At 37.0% G+C, this 17,139-nt stretch overlaps 2 protein-coding genes across 3 annotated transcripts in view; both read right to left on the bottom strand.

The window, feature by feature from the left end:
* Positions 1-3,596: 3,596 nt before the first annotated feature.
* LOC148195560 (uncharacterized) lies at positions 3,597-4,498 on the bottom strand. Its single transcript, XM_088095239.1, has 4 exons — positions 4,297-4,498; positions 3,971-4,158; positions 3,670-3,893; positions 3,597-3,609 (listed from the first exon to the last, which is right to left on the bottom strand). The coding sequence occupies exons 1-4, from the start codon at positions 4,496-4,498 to the stop codon at positions 3,597-3,599; spliced, it is 627 nt and encodes a 208-aa protein (XP_087951365.1).
* Positions 4,499-7,145: 2,647 nt separating this feature from the next.
* EDD1 (glycine-tRNA ligase) overlaps positions 7,146-17,139 on the bottom strand; it is a 38,527-nt gene continuing 28,533 nt past the window's right edge. For both annotated transcript variants that reach the window (XM_088094756.1, XM_088094755.1), the window contains 11 exons: positions 13,814-13,907; positions 13,306-13,524; positions 13,074-13,168; positions 12,507-12,597; positions 12,236-12,340; positions 12,115-12,153; positions 10,665-10,754; positions 9,402-9,503; positions 8,734-8,815; positions 7,859-7,944; positions 7,146-7,516 (listed from right to left, as the gene is read on the bottom strand). In XM_088094756.1, the coding sequence (XP_087950882.1) occupies positions 7,418-7,516; positions 7,859-7,944; positions 8,734-8,815; positions 9,402-9,503; positions 10,665-10,754; positions 12,115-12,153; positions 12,236-12,340; positions 12,507-12,597; positions 13,074-13,168; positions 13,306-13,524; positions 13,814-13,907 (1,102 nt within the window). In that variant the 3' untranslated portion in view covers positions 7,146-7,417. The remainder of the gene's footprint in view (positions 7,517-7,858; positions 7,945-8,733; positions 8,816-9,401; positions 9,504-10,664; positions 10,755-12,114; positions 12,154-12,235; positions 12,341-12,506; positions 12,598-13,073; positions 13,169-13,305; positions 13,525-13,813; positions 13,908-17,139) is intronic.

Here is a 17,139-nt window from a genome sequence, read left to right as displayed (position 1 = left end):
TTCTCTTCAATGTTAGTTCAAAAAATGTTTAAAATATTAAAAAAATGGTTTAAACCCTCATTTGGTCCTCGTATTTGTGTGTCAATCTTAAGTGGGTCATCGTTTTTTTTCGGTCTCAATCGGGTCCATAAACTTGTTAAAATGAGCCAATTAAGCCCTCTCCGTTAACTTATCATTAACGTTGTTTGCCTATGCTGAGTTGTAGTTTGTTTTAGTTAACGAGGCATTGTGTATTATTTTAGATTGGTGTTCTGTTGTGTAATTAGATTGCCACATGTGATGTTGTTAGCCCTAAAACTTAATATTTAAACCAACCCTGATTTCCAAAGTGTTTAACATGTTCAACTCACGAAATGTCTGCTTCATCTTCTTCTTGCAAATGCATGGGTTGAGGTTTTCAACATAGTTCTGCCAGTGGGAGCAAGTTGGGTGTAAAACCTACTTACTTTTGTGGTCGACCTGTAGTCTTCCACGTTGCCAGAACCCCTAAAAACAAGGGCAAAAGATTTTGAGGTTGCCCTAACTTCAAGGTAAGTTTAATGGAAGCATAATTGTGAGTTTTTGTCTGGCAAGGTAGGAGTTTTGATTTCATTAACGAGGGAGTGTGTTTTCTTCTTCCATAGGTTGGGAGTGAAGATTTCGTTGGATGCAACTTCTTTGAGTGGGCAATGAAGAAGTAATTCATTCTCAAAATGTAGTGAATGTAGAAGACAGTAGTGCAAGTGCAAGAAATGAAGAAGTGGGTGGAAGTTTGATGAAGATGGAACAAAGTGTGATGAAGATGGAAGAAAGAGATGTTGAAAAGCTGAAAATAGGTTGTTTGGAGAAAAGTGTAGTTATTTTGGAGAAAAGGATGAAGGTTTTAAGGGGGATGGTGTTTGTTACATTTGTTTGTAATGTAATTGTGATATCAATGTTGATGAAACTAGGTTGATATCAATGTAATTTGATATTTGAAATGTTATTGTCTATTTTATTTATAAAGGTTACTTCTAATGATTTTTAATATTGTCTTATTTGATTTATTTAATTTCATATGAGCAACATAAGTTAAAGAAAGTGCAAACGTAACATCATAAAGCAATGATCAATAAAACCTGATAGCAACTTTGTCTTACTTAGTGCATAACATAATAAAAGAAACCTCATATTACTTCATCAGTACAAATTACAGCAAAAGAAAACCTGATAGCAACTTTGTCTTACTCAGTGCATAACATAACAAAAGAAACCTCATATTACTTCATCAGTACAAATTACAGCAAAAGAAAACCTCATATGTCTTCATCAGTACACATTACACACAAAAAAAAGTGATATTACATTCTTCCTTCATTAGTACAGATTACAAGACATTTAAATATGACTTCATTCATCAGAAGGAGACTCAGCAGACTCTTGAGTAATAGGCACTTCTGTTGGTGGAGGTATTGTGAGTTGTGTTTGTTGAGTAGGTTGGTCAGCAGGCACATCTGTTGTTGGTGGAGGCACATATGGTGTTGTAGGTCGTTGTGGACATGATTTTTTGTTGTGTCCAAGTTCTTTGTAGAGAGCACAGGTTTTTTTGTTCCCACCCTTTCTTAATTCAGTGTCATTCTTCTTCAACTCCCAAGCCTTTAGTCTTCATTTTTTCTTGGGTCTTCCTGGCATTGTCCTCTTCTTTGGGGGTAATACATCTGGATATGAAGTTATGTTCCAGACAAGTTGACCATTAATAGGATAAATGATGGTGTTGTAGGTCTCTTCATAAGTAGACTTCCTAAACCAATGACCAATGTAGTCTTCTGCATTTAAATTCAAGAATTTCATTGCGATTATGGCGTGAGTGCAAGGAATGCCAATAATTAACCACTTTCTACAACTGCACTCCTTGTTTTCAAGATTCACACACTAGTAAAAAGTATGCTTTTTAACTCGCCTAATAGACTTTGGTCTAAGAAAAACCGAAGCCTATCAGAAAGCGGTGGCAATTTTGTAGTTTTGATGAATTTATATGCCTCAGTTCAGTGAGAACCGAAGCATATAGCACATATTACAGTCTATTAACTTAGTTAAAGGTGGAACCGAGGTCTGTGTTTTGGCGTATTGACTCGGTTAGAGGAGAACCAAGACCTATTACCTCTATTACCTCTCGCACATTACCTACTCTCACAACAGAAGCAGAAACGCTTTTACCTACTCTCACAGCAGAAGCAGAAACACTTTTCTTTCCTCTCGCAGCAGAAGCAGAAACAAAAGGGGAATCTCTCTTCTCCCACTTGGCAGCCACGACGTGAGGAGGTTCTTTCCTTCATTGCAGCAGCTTGCGCTCTGGAGGGGAGGCGCGATGGTGGCCGGTGTCGAAAGCGGAGGGGAGGCGCGATGGTGGAGACGAGTACTGCGGCGACGATGATGGGAGGCTCGCTGATCTAAGGCGTTTGGTGGGAGGTTCGTCGATCTAAGAGTTGAACGAATCGCGGTGGTTTCTGTGGAGGCGAGGTGACGACTAGGTCACACCGAGACCGCAGCAAGGCCGTGGTGAGGCCACAGCGAGGTGGCGGCGAGGTCATGGCGAGGTCGCGGCAAGGGCGTCCTGCAGCGGTGGCATTTCTGCGAGAAGGGGAGGCATCAACCTTCATCTTTTCTTCTCTCTGTTCTGGTTTGGCCTTGCAGGAGCCTCTCTTCCCCAAATCGTTCTCAGAGTTGGTGATGACAACCTCCGCAATGCTCATTGCATCAAATCCCATACTTTTTTTTCTGTGTTATTTCGGGAGCGATTTCTGTGTAGTTGTTGTTGGAGTGCTTGCTTATGAGATTTGGTTCTGTATCTTTTGAGATTTGGTTCTGTGAAAGGGAAGGAAAATTCAATAACTTGCTTGGACTGTGGACTGTTTTGCTTGAACTGTGGATTGTTTATTGTTTTGCTTGAACTTGAACTATGGACTGTGCAACGAAGAGGGATAAGTGGACTGTGCAACGAAGAGGGAGAAGTGGACTGTGCATACCCAAAAAAAAACACATTATTGCCTCGGTTATCTAAGAACCGAGGCATAATCTGATCTCGTTTTAACCCAGTTCAGAACCGAGGCATAAAGCCACCCCCTTTTTACCTCGTTCGTATATGCCTCGGTTGCAGAACCGGTGCCTATAAGCAAAATTAACCGGTGCTATTTCCCATTACTGTACTAGTGACAACAAATTGCTCCCCAAATTGTGAAATGTGTAGGACTTCAAATAATTGATGTGATGACCATTTGTCATGAATACAAAATGACAACACAAATTAATGATGAACAAGCTCTTCTTAATGATGAACACAAATTAATTGTAGGTTGAAAGTTACCTTGGTAACCAATATCTGGTTAACCATGACTGGTTTTGAAATCTGTTCAGAACCTTAGGGCACACAGAACCTTGATATAATGTCATCTTTGTCCTGTTTGTAGCCCATCTCTTCATGATGTAAACCCTAATGTCTTCTAACATAGTGATAATTGGCTTACACCTAGTACGACCTAGCACACTGTTGAAACCCTCACACATGTTGTTGACAAGAGTGTCAGATTGTGATCTAGGGGTGAATTTAGATCTTGACCAAAACTTGGGAGATTTAAATGTCAGTAAATATAACTGTCAAAGTAAATATAACAATAAAATAACAATAACGTTTGGAGATAAGTGAATACATACCTAGGTGGAATTGCAATCAAGTATTTAAATGCCTCTACATTGATCTCTTTAATTTTCCTCATTTCAGCCTTCCATAGTTGTGGATATATGGTTGTTGCTGCCCTCCACATCAGACGTTTAAGGTCTTTTCTAGGATATTTCTTTCTGAAGTTAGAATACAAATGTCTAACACAAAATCTTTGCTCTACCCTAGGTAGAAGATCTTGAATAGTTGGCAGAAGACCCTACATTTTAAAATACTGAAGTCAGCTGAGTTATTTCTGAAGTAGATTGTAATTAACATTTCTTTTCAATTACTGACCTTTTGTTGGTCTGAAATAAATGTACATGCTCCACAAACAGCTTCCCCACCAAGGTTTGCAATGAGAAGCTCCAAGAACCAAGTCCACGAGTCTTTGTTTTCTACCTCAACAATAGCATATGCAATGGACATAATTTGTTCATTTTCATCTCTTCCAACTGTTGTTAGTAACTCCCCTCCATACTTGCCTTTCAAAAAGCATCCATCCAACCCAATGATGGGTCTACAACTAATGAAGTTATTTTTGCATGCTTTCAAGCATACATAAATTTTATTGAATATACACTCATCATTACTATTTTCAACCTATATTTTGACTGTTGAACCTGGATTTGCTCTAAGAAGCTCATGACCATAATCATAGATTCTTCTATATTGTTCATTGAATGACTCATCAATATTATCTTTTGCCATGGCTCTTGTCCTAAAAGCCATATTTCTAGAGATTCCTACATTCCATTTCCTACTTACTTTGTCCCTAATGTCCATGACCTTCATATTAGGGTTCTCTCTGACAGATTTTTCCATCTTTTGACTCAACCACTTAGAAGTCATCAACTTCACATTAAAATTTGTACTACAGCTGTGATCATCAATCACTTTTCTTAGCTACCGTGACTTCACACCAGACTTATAGGCACAATAAGCATACCATTTGCATTTCCCCATGCCCTCACAAACATTTTATAGCAACCCTCTTCTTGTCATTCTTCATGAATTTCAAATTACTACCATTACTCAGTGCATAAGTCCTAATGGCCTCTGTGAATTCCTTTTTCTCAGTGAAATAGGTTCCTACTTCCCATTTATAATCCGTCAAACTTTTAGGCATGCTAAATGTGGGAAACAAAGTTCTATGAATGGAATCATCATCCTCGTCACTATCTGGACCACTATCCAACTCATCTGACACCCACTCAATGTCAGACAAGCCACGAACATCATGCATGGATTCATTATCAGTTGTCCTTAAAGACTCACCTACTGGACTGAAAGGTTGTTCTTCCCTCACATTTCCTTTCGAAGTACCTATGTCACACTCAATGGTGACATCAACTAGACTTTCTTCACTCACAAACTCATCTACATCTTCATCCTGACCATCATCTCCAGCCTCAGCCTCATCCTTAGCCTCATCCTCAACCTCATCCTCAACCTCATCCTCAGCCTCATCCTCAACCTCATCTACATGATCATCCTCATTCTCATCCTCTTCTACATCTTCTAGCTCAAAATCATTTGCATCATGTACCTCAACCTCCTCTACATCATTTACTTCACCATCCTCAACATGTTCAATCTGTTTAACAACTTCACTCTCACCCTGCTCCATTTCTATTCCAACTTCAACCTCACCCTCACAGTGACCCTCCTCCATTTCTGTTCCAACTTCAACCTGACTCGCATCCTCACCCTCAACCTTACCCTCAACCTGACCCTCATCCTCACCGTGAACCTCACCCTCAACCTCACCCTCAGCCTCACCCTCCACTTGTCTTGCAACATCACCTTCATCATTAACATCACCATCAACCCAATCAATCATTTCTATTATTTGTGGTTCCATGGTATTATGAACCACGTACAAATGAACTTCATCATTTAACCTTGCAATATTCAGCATATGCATAGCACCCTTATCATCAGTCAACAATTCTAACCTATCTGGCACCACTGATTGACCTCCTAAACTGTACCAAAGTTCTTTTATGTTTATATAACCTAAGTCTTTCATTGAAGCTAATATTCCAAAATAGCACCACAGGTCTGGATCACAAGACCATTCTGCTATCTTGCCATCAAATTTTAAATTTCCATTGTCATCACTAACAAAATGCCCGAAATGATGGACACAACTTTAATACGTTCAGCCATGCAATATTTATTATGTTTGAAGCACAAGCTTTTAAGACCTGTACATTTGGGGGATATTATGATTTCACTCTTTACTAACTAAGCAAACAGTTAAACATCAAGGGGACAGGGGAACAAACTAACATCCCCACTAAGGAAACACTCCGACAGAAAAGGTGACCACTACTTCTAAACAATTGATAAATGCAATTTTGAGACCACAACACTGTACACATTTCAACATACAGTAACATACCAAAATCGGGACTCGTCACAGAATAACAGTACCAAACCAATTATAACCTAAACGCTAAAAGATAGCAAAATCGGGACCACAACGCAACACATTCGGGACCACAACAACGCATAAACATAGCAAAATAACTACATATTCGTAAAGGCGAAAAGATATGAAACTAACCTTAACTAGCCTCCACTTTCAATTCGATTCGTCCACCCCCACGCGATTCCTTTTCGTCTTTGCAAATTCTCCCGAGCCCTAATTCTCACACTCACTCACCACATCAAAATCCATAACTCATGAAATCCCTAATTCCCTTTTAAGCTTTTCTGTTTCAGTTAAAAAAACCCAATAAAAATAACTAATTCCCTCATTCCCTACCACGTATATACATTTTTTCAAACAACTAATATCTGCGTATTTAAATCATTATAACTGAACTCATTTTCTGTACATCACGTAATCACAGGCAAACGACGTTACTGCTAAATTAACAGAGAGGACTTAATTGAAACAAGTTTATGGACCCGATTGAGACTGAAAAAAGAAACGATGACCCACTTGAGATTGACACACAAATATGAGGACCAAACGAGAGTTTAAACCTAAATAAATTTAACAAAATTTAGTTAAAATAGTTATAATAATTACATTTATGCCAATGTCGCGGTTGCTTGCCTCTTGATTTTAATGCAATCCTAAATATTTTTAAATACGTACTACTATCCATATCATCATATAAAAAATTTATACACTTTAAAAAAAATTCAATATATATTTTAATTAGATAATTTCACCTCTAAAAATTATAAAAAAACTTCTTTATTTAATAAAATAAGTAATTAAACTTCTCCATACACCACAATAAGTAAATAACTTCACTTTAAAATAACCATTACATACATTTTTTAGTACCATTCTCACAAATTAAATATATTTTAAATTGTATTGTTTAGATGTTTTCTAATACTACTTTTACAAAATTATATATATTTTGAAAACTTTATTGATAAAAATGTGAAGACTTGCTCTACGTATTTTTGCAAGTACCAATAAAAAGTAATAAACACAAAATTGATGTACAATTAAAAAGATATATTCGAGTATTAAAAAAAGTACATTGTCTTTTATTACATCTATGAAGAAGAATATTACACATCCGTCATACGATAGACTGCTACAGAAATTTACAGACTCATGGATTGAAAGAAACTGTTAAACCAGTGTGTCAAAATTCGACCAGAAAAAGCAAGAGGGCGAAAAAAATAGATAAAGCCTAATTGCTGAAGCACTTTTCGAGCCTAAAAAATAATATGGTCTTCCTGAGAAAGAAATAATCTTCTTACCAATCCTTAAAATCCAGGTAGAACAGTGAGGTCTGCTATTCCTTTAGGAAGATCAGCAATTCCTTTTAGCAAAGTTAACCTGTTTACTCTGATCTTGTCATCGTCCTATGATTCACCAGAAAGAAAATTATACTATTTATATTATGGTTATGGAACTCAAACTGCAGAACATACATGATAGAGTTTACAGTTCAAAGCACAAAGAAACTACAAGATAAATCCTAATTTTATACCATGAATAACTTTTGACAGAAAAGCTCTGCAATATCATGCCCTAATATTTCTGAACAAATTTTATTCCTGGACTTATTTCCTCTTTATCAGCTTTGTAATCAGTCTTGATCGTTCAATTCACATCGAAAATTATTAAAGTGCTTTTATTAAGGGTCGCCACAAATATATTAACGCCTGATATGGAATTATACAAGTACAGCAAGATTAACGTACCACCATTACAAAGACATTATTGAAGAAATCCTCAAGTGGCTGTATCAACTGACATGAAGTTTCTACAAAATCATCTATGTCAAGACCTGTATAAAGAAAAATAAGTATCATAATCATAATAAAGAAAATGAAAAAGAAATTCAGAAATGTGTAAAAGTGTTGGAAGTTCCACATCGACTAGAGATAAGGCCAAATTATAATATATAAGTGAGGTGCAAACCTCACCCTATAAGCCGGTTTTGTGGGGTTGAGTTAGGCTTAAACTCACCTTCTAATATGGTATCAGAGCCATGGTTAGTGCCTATCCTAGCGAGTTCTAAGTGAACATTCTATTCTTCTATTCCACCCGCTATTGGGCCGTTATCGGACCACCCAATTTCTACTATCACGCACGAGATGTCTATACCTCGGCGTGAAGGGGGTGTGTTGGAAGTCCCACATCGACTAGAGATAAGGCCAAATTATAATATATAAATGAGGTGCAAACCTCACCCTACAAGCCGGTTTTGTGGGGTTGAGTTAGGCTTAAAAACCCACTTTCTAATATGGTATCAGAGCCATGGTTAGTGCCTATCCTAGCGAGTTCTAAGTGGGCATTCTATTCTTCTATTCCACCCGCTATCGGGCCATTATTGGACCACCCAATTTTTACTATCACGCACGAGATGTCTATACCTCGGCGTGAAGGGGGTGTGTTGGAAGTTAAAAAGCGCACAATATATCAGTAATTCAGAATTTCAGAAATTAATTATATTAGATCTAGTGCCAAATTAAAAGAAAATTATATTAAGTAGATAAAATAAAAGCTAACACTATATCAGTAGATAATATCAACTATAAACGCAAAAATTGCGGGGCATAATGAAAAAAAATACCAGGATGGATACTCTTTTTAACAGACAAAAACGTGTTCCATAAAACTCTCTCTTCATTTGTCACAAAAGCAGCCTCATCCACCTAATCATGTAAGTTTAAGAATCAAGAGAAGATAAATGTCAAAATAATGGACATAGTTGAAGAGAAACGCAGAAACTACTCATAAATAAATGGTTTATGGGAGAAATATGTTTATAACCCCTATTTCTGTACTTATTTTCTCTTTTATACTATTTCTAAGAAGGTTGTATATAGTTAGGTTTGTATCGTGTAGCGATGCCATAGCATTCTTTCGTTTGATTACAAAAAAAGATAACACAATAATAAAAGAATGATGTGAAATTTAATATACATGATCGTTAAGATAATATCATGAACTCAACTGTTAGATTAATGACATTTACCTTCAATAAAATGTTATTTAAGTAATTTTTACAGCTAGTGTAACGGATAATGGGCCACACACGAACATGCGCCCTCCCCTCTTCCCGTCCCCCACAAATGGTACTTTTCAGATCTTACCAACGAAATTTAACCACAATTCTTTCTCTTTCAGTTCTTAAATTTATTTTTTTAATCTGGTGGCTTTTATGTTATGCTTAACTCAAATTCGACAGTAATTTGGTTACCCCCTGTATGTTTACAATAAAATAAGAAAGATGCATACCTCCGCATGAAGTTCAACTTCCTTCCCACGGACAATTCTAGTTGGCCGGGAGTATGCTTCAACAACTTTAGGAAAAAGGTTCCCACTTGACAATTTTTCCATCTAAAACAACATTGTAAACAATCAGGAGTACATAATTACTATTCAAAAGTACTAAAGACTTGTGGTTATCACATCATTTAGCAAACCTAATATTTCCCATATTTGAGAAACACGTGACTACTCATATTACAGTCAAATTTGGTCCTCAATTCCACATATGAACAGTTAATTTTCTATATAAATTGTAATTTGCATCCCTGCCAACTGGAACATTGAAATGCTAAACCAAGAATCTAAGACATGTCTAAAGGTCTGTTCGGAGGAAAGAATTTGAATTGTGGTTTAGATAATTCTAATTTCAATTCCAATTCTGTATAATTAAGAGTATTAATTCTTTATACTTGGAACAAAGAATTGAGATATGGAATTCCATATTTGAGCTGAATTAAAATTCTATTATTTGAATAGTTTAACTAGAATATCTAAAATTTAAAGTAATACGTGTGTGTGTGTATAAAATAAAATAATAGAACATTTTGGTTCTAATAATTATGAACAAGGAAGACATTCAGAAGTGTGAACTACAGAGGGATAAAACTTATAATTCAGACTACGAAATTACGGGCAGAGTTGATCGAGTACAAATTAAGATACTAGGACAAAGCTGATTAAGCATAGATTAAGATACCAGGACTATGGAAAATCAATTTTGTTTTATACCAAAAGTCTACAACAGAAGTTATTTATCTTGAACAGGGACTGGTGAAATTATACCAAACCAAAGAAAGAGATCTACACGTTTTCTATTGGCTTAGAAACAACTTACAGTTGAGTGTCAAGTAAAGTGTCATGGAAGACTTTGAAAAAATAAAAGTGTTCGTGTGACTTATATCTAGACTATACAATAGTCTAGATATATCAAGCATGTATTGTAATACATGCTTGACAGAAATAACTACTAGAGAAAAAAAATGTCGGAAGTGAGACTAAGGACTTTCCTACAACATAGGACTCATTAATCTAGTCCTGGATGTGCTTACAAAGAGCATACAAAAGATGATCCCTAATTGCTTGCATTTTTGCATTCGAAATCATTTAGATTGAGGAATCAAGGAAAGAGATTAACTCTAAACTTGAAACTTTCAAGACAGACTTTGAAATCAATTGAGCACACATCAATGCAATATCAAATATGGAGTAAAATGAAAGAGGGATACTTACTTTATATGCTGATTTTGCTGCAAGACAGGGAAAATTTGCTCTTTCAACAAGGATTGACCGCACAAACTCTGCATTCACCCCCTTGTCAACCTATTACCAAAATATTCTTAGAATGTGGATTTAGGTCTAACTCTATTTCAAAAACCCACTAATAAGGTGAGATTTACACCCGCTTATATACTGTAATTTAATCATATTTATAGTCGATGAGGGACCTCTCTAACACATCAATTCATGAAACATTCTGAGCATGGGACTAGATATTTGTGAGAGGCCTCGAGTGATATAAGTTCTAACAAACCTTGTTAGAATAGGATCTGTTACTATCTTAGAAAGCGGATTTAGAACTTAACCTCATAAAGTTAACTTATAAGGTAAGGTTTGTATTCACACATGAGACCAAACATTGAATATGTAAAAGAGAAGGGGAATTATTTTAGTGGTGACAACCACACCAATCACATTCTCATCACCTCTATTTGTAACAATCAAACTCCTTAAGTAAGAAGATTCTAAAGATAACTTCTTTTAACCACTCTTGAGATGTTGAGGATATTTTTATCCTAATACCCGGCTATTTACAACTTACTTATATATATGATATAATTTGACTATATTTCTAGTCATTGTTAATCTCTAATTTGTAGCAACATGTTAAAACTCATGAGACCATTACAAAGCATTATGCACAAATACAACAAGACTACGACATGTTCTACATTCAAATATATCATTGAATAATATCTGCTGAGCAAAACATCAGTTTTCGACTATAGTAATGATACAGTTAGGATCCAGTAACATGGTATAGAACTTGAGTCCCACATTAGAATTTTTGGATACTAGTGTTTGGCAAGATGTTATGATCCAATAGAAAGAAATGGGACTTAGTCCAACATTGGAAGCGTGGATTTTTGTGTGGCGTTTATAAGGTGTTGGGCTTGCCAACTACAGTGACTAGCTTTTGTAGTGTGGTTATCCCAAGAAAGAAAGAATATACCAAGCGGTCATTAATTAAATTTTTTATCTGCAAGACTGCAATAAAGATTCATTTCAAAACCTCCTATAACCGGTGCTAATGATTCTCTCTCCCTAATCCGTACAATCATCGACATGCATAAGCTCCAACACATTGATACTTAATATAAATATCTAGTAACTGGTTTATGTGTAAAGTCCTTGCTGTTTTAAATGAGAAGCAATTAATGAGTAAATATGAATTAGATTTTATACAAGACATTTTCTTCTCCCAAAAAAAAAAATCAAAATCAAACCATTTGCACCCTCCTCTTCCCAGGCATACTTTATTTTGCTAAGAGAAATGTGAAAAACAACTGAAGTTAATTTGGCCATAAAGAAGCAAATAAAAATACTTACGGTAAAAGATAACGGTATGAAAAGTTTAATTGTAGTAAAGAAAAGGACCAAATATTATGATCATAATACCTACCAGAAATTGCTCCAATCTTCGTGTAACAAAGTGAAGTACCTAAAGAAAGAGAAAACTGTCTCATGAGATTTCAATCACAAGAAGCAACAGAAATTGAATTTATGAAATACTCTCATCTTACGTCATCGATTACACGAGGATCTACTTTAATGGGCTGGACTTCTGCAGCAAGTTCCAGGGCCTTTTTAAAATCTAGATTTTTATTCTTTTCCACCAATAGTTGCACCTGGAGTATAAAGTGCATCTCTGAGTCCAAGGAATTGTGTTTATAGATTTTCTGCTTAAGCTTTTAGCAGGAGGGATGGAGGGGGCAGAAGGGGAGTGTCGATATAAAAGGAAATACTTTAAGTCTTTAACAAATATTAGACAGATCAAATGTATGTTATACTTACAAGACCATATGAAATTCTTCGCAGACCAAATGGATCATTTGTGGAACTAGGTTGACAACCAGCAGAAAATAAACCTACCAGGCTATCTAATCTGCAGAAAACTATCATATCTCATAAGATTCAGATCTATGTTGTCAATATCATTTGGACATATTCCACTATAACATGCACCATAAACTGATTTCACATTGCAATGAAGAACATTCAATAGTAAAAATAAGAACACCAAGGAATTAGCAGAAACAGGACTCCCTAAAGTATAGGACAGTTTTGTTGATTCTTTTGTCAATGTTATAGTCAAGATAAAGGAAAATTCTATTGTTGAAGTTATTAGGATATTTTAGAATAAATCAATTCTAGAAACTTTAGAATAGACAAGCTTTTTACTGATCTTATTCTTATCCTTACTTTTCTTTGTAATCTTTCCCATAGTATTTTTGTTTTGTTTTGAATAGTAATCTGATTGGTCAGCACATATCTAAAAATTCTTCCAATTAAAATCACTGTAAATTTGAATTATCACTAAAATGAACAGGCAAGAGATTTAAATTCTGGCGTCAGCTCCACCTATCAGCAATTGCCAAAACTATGCCGGCATCACTTTCAGGAAGCGTGTCCCCAGAAAATCTAGGAAGCGTGATCTCAAACAAGGCCTCTGCAATCTGCAAGATGATAAGTGACAAGGAAAAGAAAAATTATGAGAGTACCAATCAAACATGATGCAATGAAGTTTTAAATATTGCAGTGGTAAATCATGACATTTCAGATAACCAAATACGGCAGAACAAAGTTAAACAACCTGCTCTGAGTATCCATCTCTAAGGGCATAGTGGCGGCCCATAATTCCCGCAAGTGAGGTAAATTCAGTGACAACTGCAGTAGAAAGATCAGACATTGCAAGAGAGGCAGCATCACGGATAATATCTTGCACATCTTCACTCATATCTAGGATGCAACTTAGTTCAGCAACCATGTTTTCAACCCGAGTCATCTTATCAAGCATGGTCCCAAGCTTCTCCTGTTTCACCGTGTTATTCAAACAAGCAAGATGAGAGAGGTTAAGAGATATATTTTCAACAACTTTCACATAAAACTATTATTGTCTTATTTCCTGACTTTCCCTTAATTCCTTCTCATTATTAACAGTGAATCAATATTTGACCTGATTTAGAAAAAAACATGAGTAACGGAAAATGATAAATGCCTATTTATTTAATTTTCAAATAAGAAGAATTATTTTATATATATTTTGGTTAGTATGAGATTTACTTACAAGCACTTCAATAAAAGTTTAATTTGTAACTTACATGAAATAGAATGTTTTTCAGTTGTTTTCGGAACTCTGTAAACCTCTTACGAGTGTCCATCTCATAAAAGAACTTTGCATCTTCATAGCGAGCCCTACAAATATAATCAAAACAGATTTTGATGTGCCTTCTCCATTAAAGATAAAACATGAAATGTGCACATTACATTGTTCAAATACGTTAATTTTATTCTTAGTAATTGAAGAAATAGTATCAAGGCAAGTCTTGAATGGGCATGACAGTAGAGGCTATATCTCATTATATTCTACAGACTATTCCAGAATCAGAAACTTTTAAGTTGAAACACATGAAAAGTTTCATGTATCATCTCTATTGTGCCCTGTCACAGCACCACATTAGCCTTTTGGGCTTGGAGAGTAGAATGTAGATTACAGACAAGCCAGCCTACCTTCTGCTAAGTCATTAAATTTGGTAGGAAGAATGGGGAGTGGTAAGGACTGAACTATCCTAAGAGCCAATATCACATTGTTTGAGAGGTCCCAATATCGTGTCAAAAAGCCAACTATCATAAGAGCTTAAGCTGTTGAGAGAAATGCAAATGAATGGCTTTACAATACAACAACAAAACAATTCAAATAAACAGAAAAAAACAATATTGTGTAACTTTTGATAAAGGCTTACTCCAATACCATTTTGTTCGCATGTATCACAGCCTCATTTCAAATAGTATGGTTGCTTGTTCTCACAATAAATGTTTGAAGTTCACTAAAGATATAAAATTATTCAAAGGTCAATTAATAGCTTAAACTTTATGGATTGGTTGGTCCTTAACTGTTGAGAAGTCCCACATCGCCTACCTCAATTCTTGGAGTGAAACTTATGTGTGTGTGTGTGTGTGTGTGTGTATATATATATATATATATATATATATATATATATATATATATATATATATGTTGGACAAGTCTACTTAATGTCAGTCAGTTTTAAGTAGAAATATAGCATGGTATCAAAGCCTCTTAACTCATCTTGATAGTTGTCTATTTTGATAGGCCAGCTTTGTTTGGTAGGCATCTGTGGATGAGTGGTGCTGGAAAGTCCCACATCATTTGTGTTGTAATTTGAGATAATATCTTTAGAATCTTCCTAATTAGAGGAAATAGATATATAATCTTTTATTTTATTTTACTTTCCTACTTTCCCTTTTTAGGAGAATTAGATTATTACAAATAGAGAGTATCAAAATGTACTTTTTATGATTGAGAATAATAAATCAGTCTTATTTTCCACTTGGTATTAGAGCTTGTCTGATCTACTTCCGCTGTCTTTGTTGTCCGCCGGTGGCCCCCTAAAAATCTCTTTTTTAACCAGTACCTTTGTACCTTCAATGGACAGTCCTACTCCAGTTTCCGTAGCCAAGTTTATGCTTATGATCCTTAGATCAATTGAGTGTCTTTCACAAGAGCCACCTAGAATCTTCATGACTAACAACAAATTGGTTTCCTCTTATAACAGCTAAAGAAGTTGTTCTTCCATACTTTGGCCCAGTAAAATTAGAATGGGTCCTTCTCTAATGCCCAAACGTTGGCATTCTCATTGGCTTCCATTCATATGCACCCAGAATCAAAGAGACCTAAAGTCTTCTGGGAACCCTAGAAAGGCAACTGCCTCCACTGAACCAGCCGTCGCCAGCCGCAACCCAATTGATCTCCACTGTCAATCACTGCCTGCCACCGCCGGCACCGTCCGCCGCCGGCCACCGTCGCAGTTTCGACAGGTGACCAGCGGATCTGGATCGTCTCTTCGAGCGCGACCTAACCCTGGTGGTCGACGTCTCAGACTCCTCTGCACGCGCCTCTTCTCTCCGTCAGATCTCGTGTGCGTGTTTGTCACGCGCCGCTGTCCCGGTGTCGAAATCACACCGCGACGCTTCCGGTCGACTCGCCGGACCTCCTCCTCTCTGTTATGACCCTCCATAGCTGCCATTGCTACCATCATTGTTGCAAGTGTGATGTCCACGTTGGCCTGTGGCATGAAGGGGAGTCTATTTCTGTAGCTGTAATGTTTCAGTCAAGAATTCATCAGCCTTGTTAGCGGGTAGCTATAATGAAGGGGAGTTTATTTCTCTTTGTTCCGCGAAACCCTAGGTCGTATTTTAGATCTATTTTCGTCTCTCCTTTCTGATCCTCTTAATTCGTCTTCGATTAGCGATTAAGGATGGTATCGAAAGAAGGCCGTTGCCTCTGCCGTCGACGCTGTCGTTGCTCGCTACACGCTTCTGCATCGCCAGGCCTCCCTCTCGTTTCTGTGTTCTGGTTTGGTGCATGCGTTCTGGTTTATGCCTCCACCAAATGACCAGGACCTTTCCTCCCCCTATCACCAATGGGTTCTCACTTCGTTTATGTTTCTCAAGCAACAGTGCTTCGTTCCGCTGCAAAAAACATAGTCGGCGTAGCGGCAGTTAGCCGTTGGCGCAATCAGTCGCCATCACCGCAGTCAGTTGTTGTAAACTCTGCAGTTTGTCACTGTTGCCTCCATAAGTTGCCGTATTTTCTTTGGTCAAGATTGAGAGTGTCTTGTGAAGTGTACTAGTCGTCGTTCTCGTTGTTTGCCGTGAGGGGAAATATTTTTCAGCCCCTGCAGAAAACTTTCTTTTTGGGCTAGAGTTTAGCCCGTACTTCTTCTGATACAGTGTTAAGTATCACCTTTTTGGAGTAGTCCAGCACAGAACTTTGGACCTCCAACCTGTCTTTAGCCTTTTGATGCCATCATAAGTCCCAATCTTTGGTGTTTTTTTGGTTTCTGCCAATGCTTTGTTATAACAGCTCACTGAGAGTTGTTCTATGAGACCGCCCGCTGATTTGGCTCGTTCGATGTTAGGGGTTTCAGATTTGTCTCCAAGTACGGATCAGTTCTCACCAGTTCTTCCACCTTCACGTTCTGTCATTGACGTGCATATGTCGTTCCATCGTGAGGGGAAGAAAAGTTTCAGCCGTCGCAGGGTAGTTAGTCCCTGAAGGTTTGTTGCTGTTTCAGCCGCTGTAGGGTGGTTAAGTCCTTATAGGTCTGTTGCTGGTAGCCACTGCAGACAGTTCAGTTCCTACAGGTTTGTTGCTGTTCAGGGCAGTTAAGTCCCTAAAGGTTCATTGTTGTTAGGGCAGTTAAGTCCCTTAAGGTTTGTTCAGGGTGGTTAAAGTCCCTACAGGTTTGTGGCTGTTAGCCTTTTAGTGTCGCTGCAGGGTAGTGTAATCCCTGCAGGTCTGTTGCTGTTTAGGGCAGTGAAGTCTCTGAAGGTTTGTTGCTGTTTAGGGTAGTTAAGTCCCTACAGTTTGTTGTTGTTCGCTACTGGAGGCCCTTCATCTGTT

Source organism: Vigna umbellata, chromosome 7 (assembly GCF_029865625.1).
Source record: "Vigna umbellata cultivar VRB3 chromosome 7, Vumbellata_1.0, whole genome shotgun sequence".
Classification (NCBI taxonomy): Eukaryota; Viridiplantae; Streptophyta; class Magnoliopsida; order Fabales; family Fabaceae; genus Vigna; species Vigna umbellata.
This window is presented reverse-complemented; position numbering and strand designations above follow the sequence as displayed.

What these genes read in the sequence shown, in the direction of transcription:
- LOC148195560 (XM_088095239.1), bottom strand. Translation starts at nt 4,498, where the DNA reads ATGGAAAAATCTGTCAGAGAGAACCCTAATATGAAGGTCATGGACATT. An exon ending in GCTTCTTAGAGCAAATCCAG is followed by an intron (nt 4,159 to 4,296) that starts GTTCAACAGTCA and finishes GCTTTTTGAAAG; the next exon opens with GCAAGTATGGAGGGGAGTTA. An exon ending in TTATTTCAGACCAACAAAAG is followed by an intron (nt 3,894 to 3,970) that starts GTCAGTAATTGA and finishes TTTAAAATGTAG; the next exon opens with GGTCTTCTGCCAACTATTCA.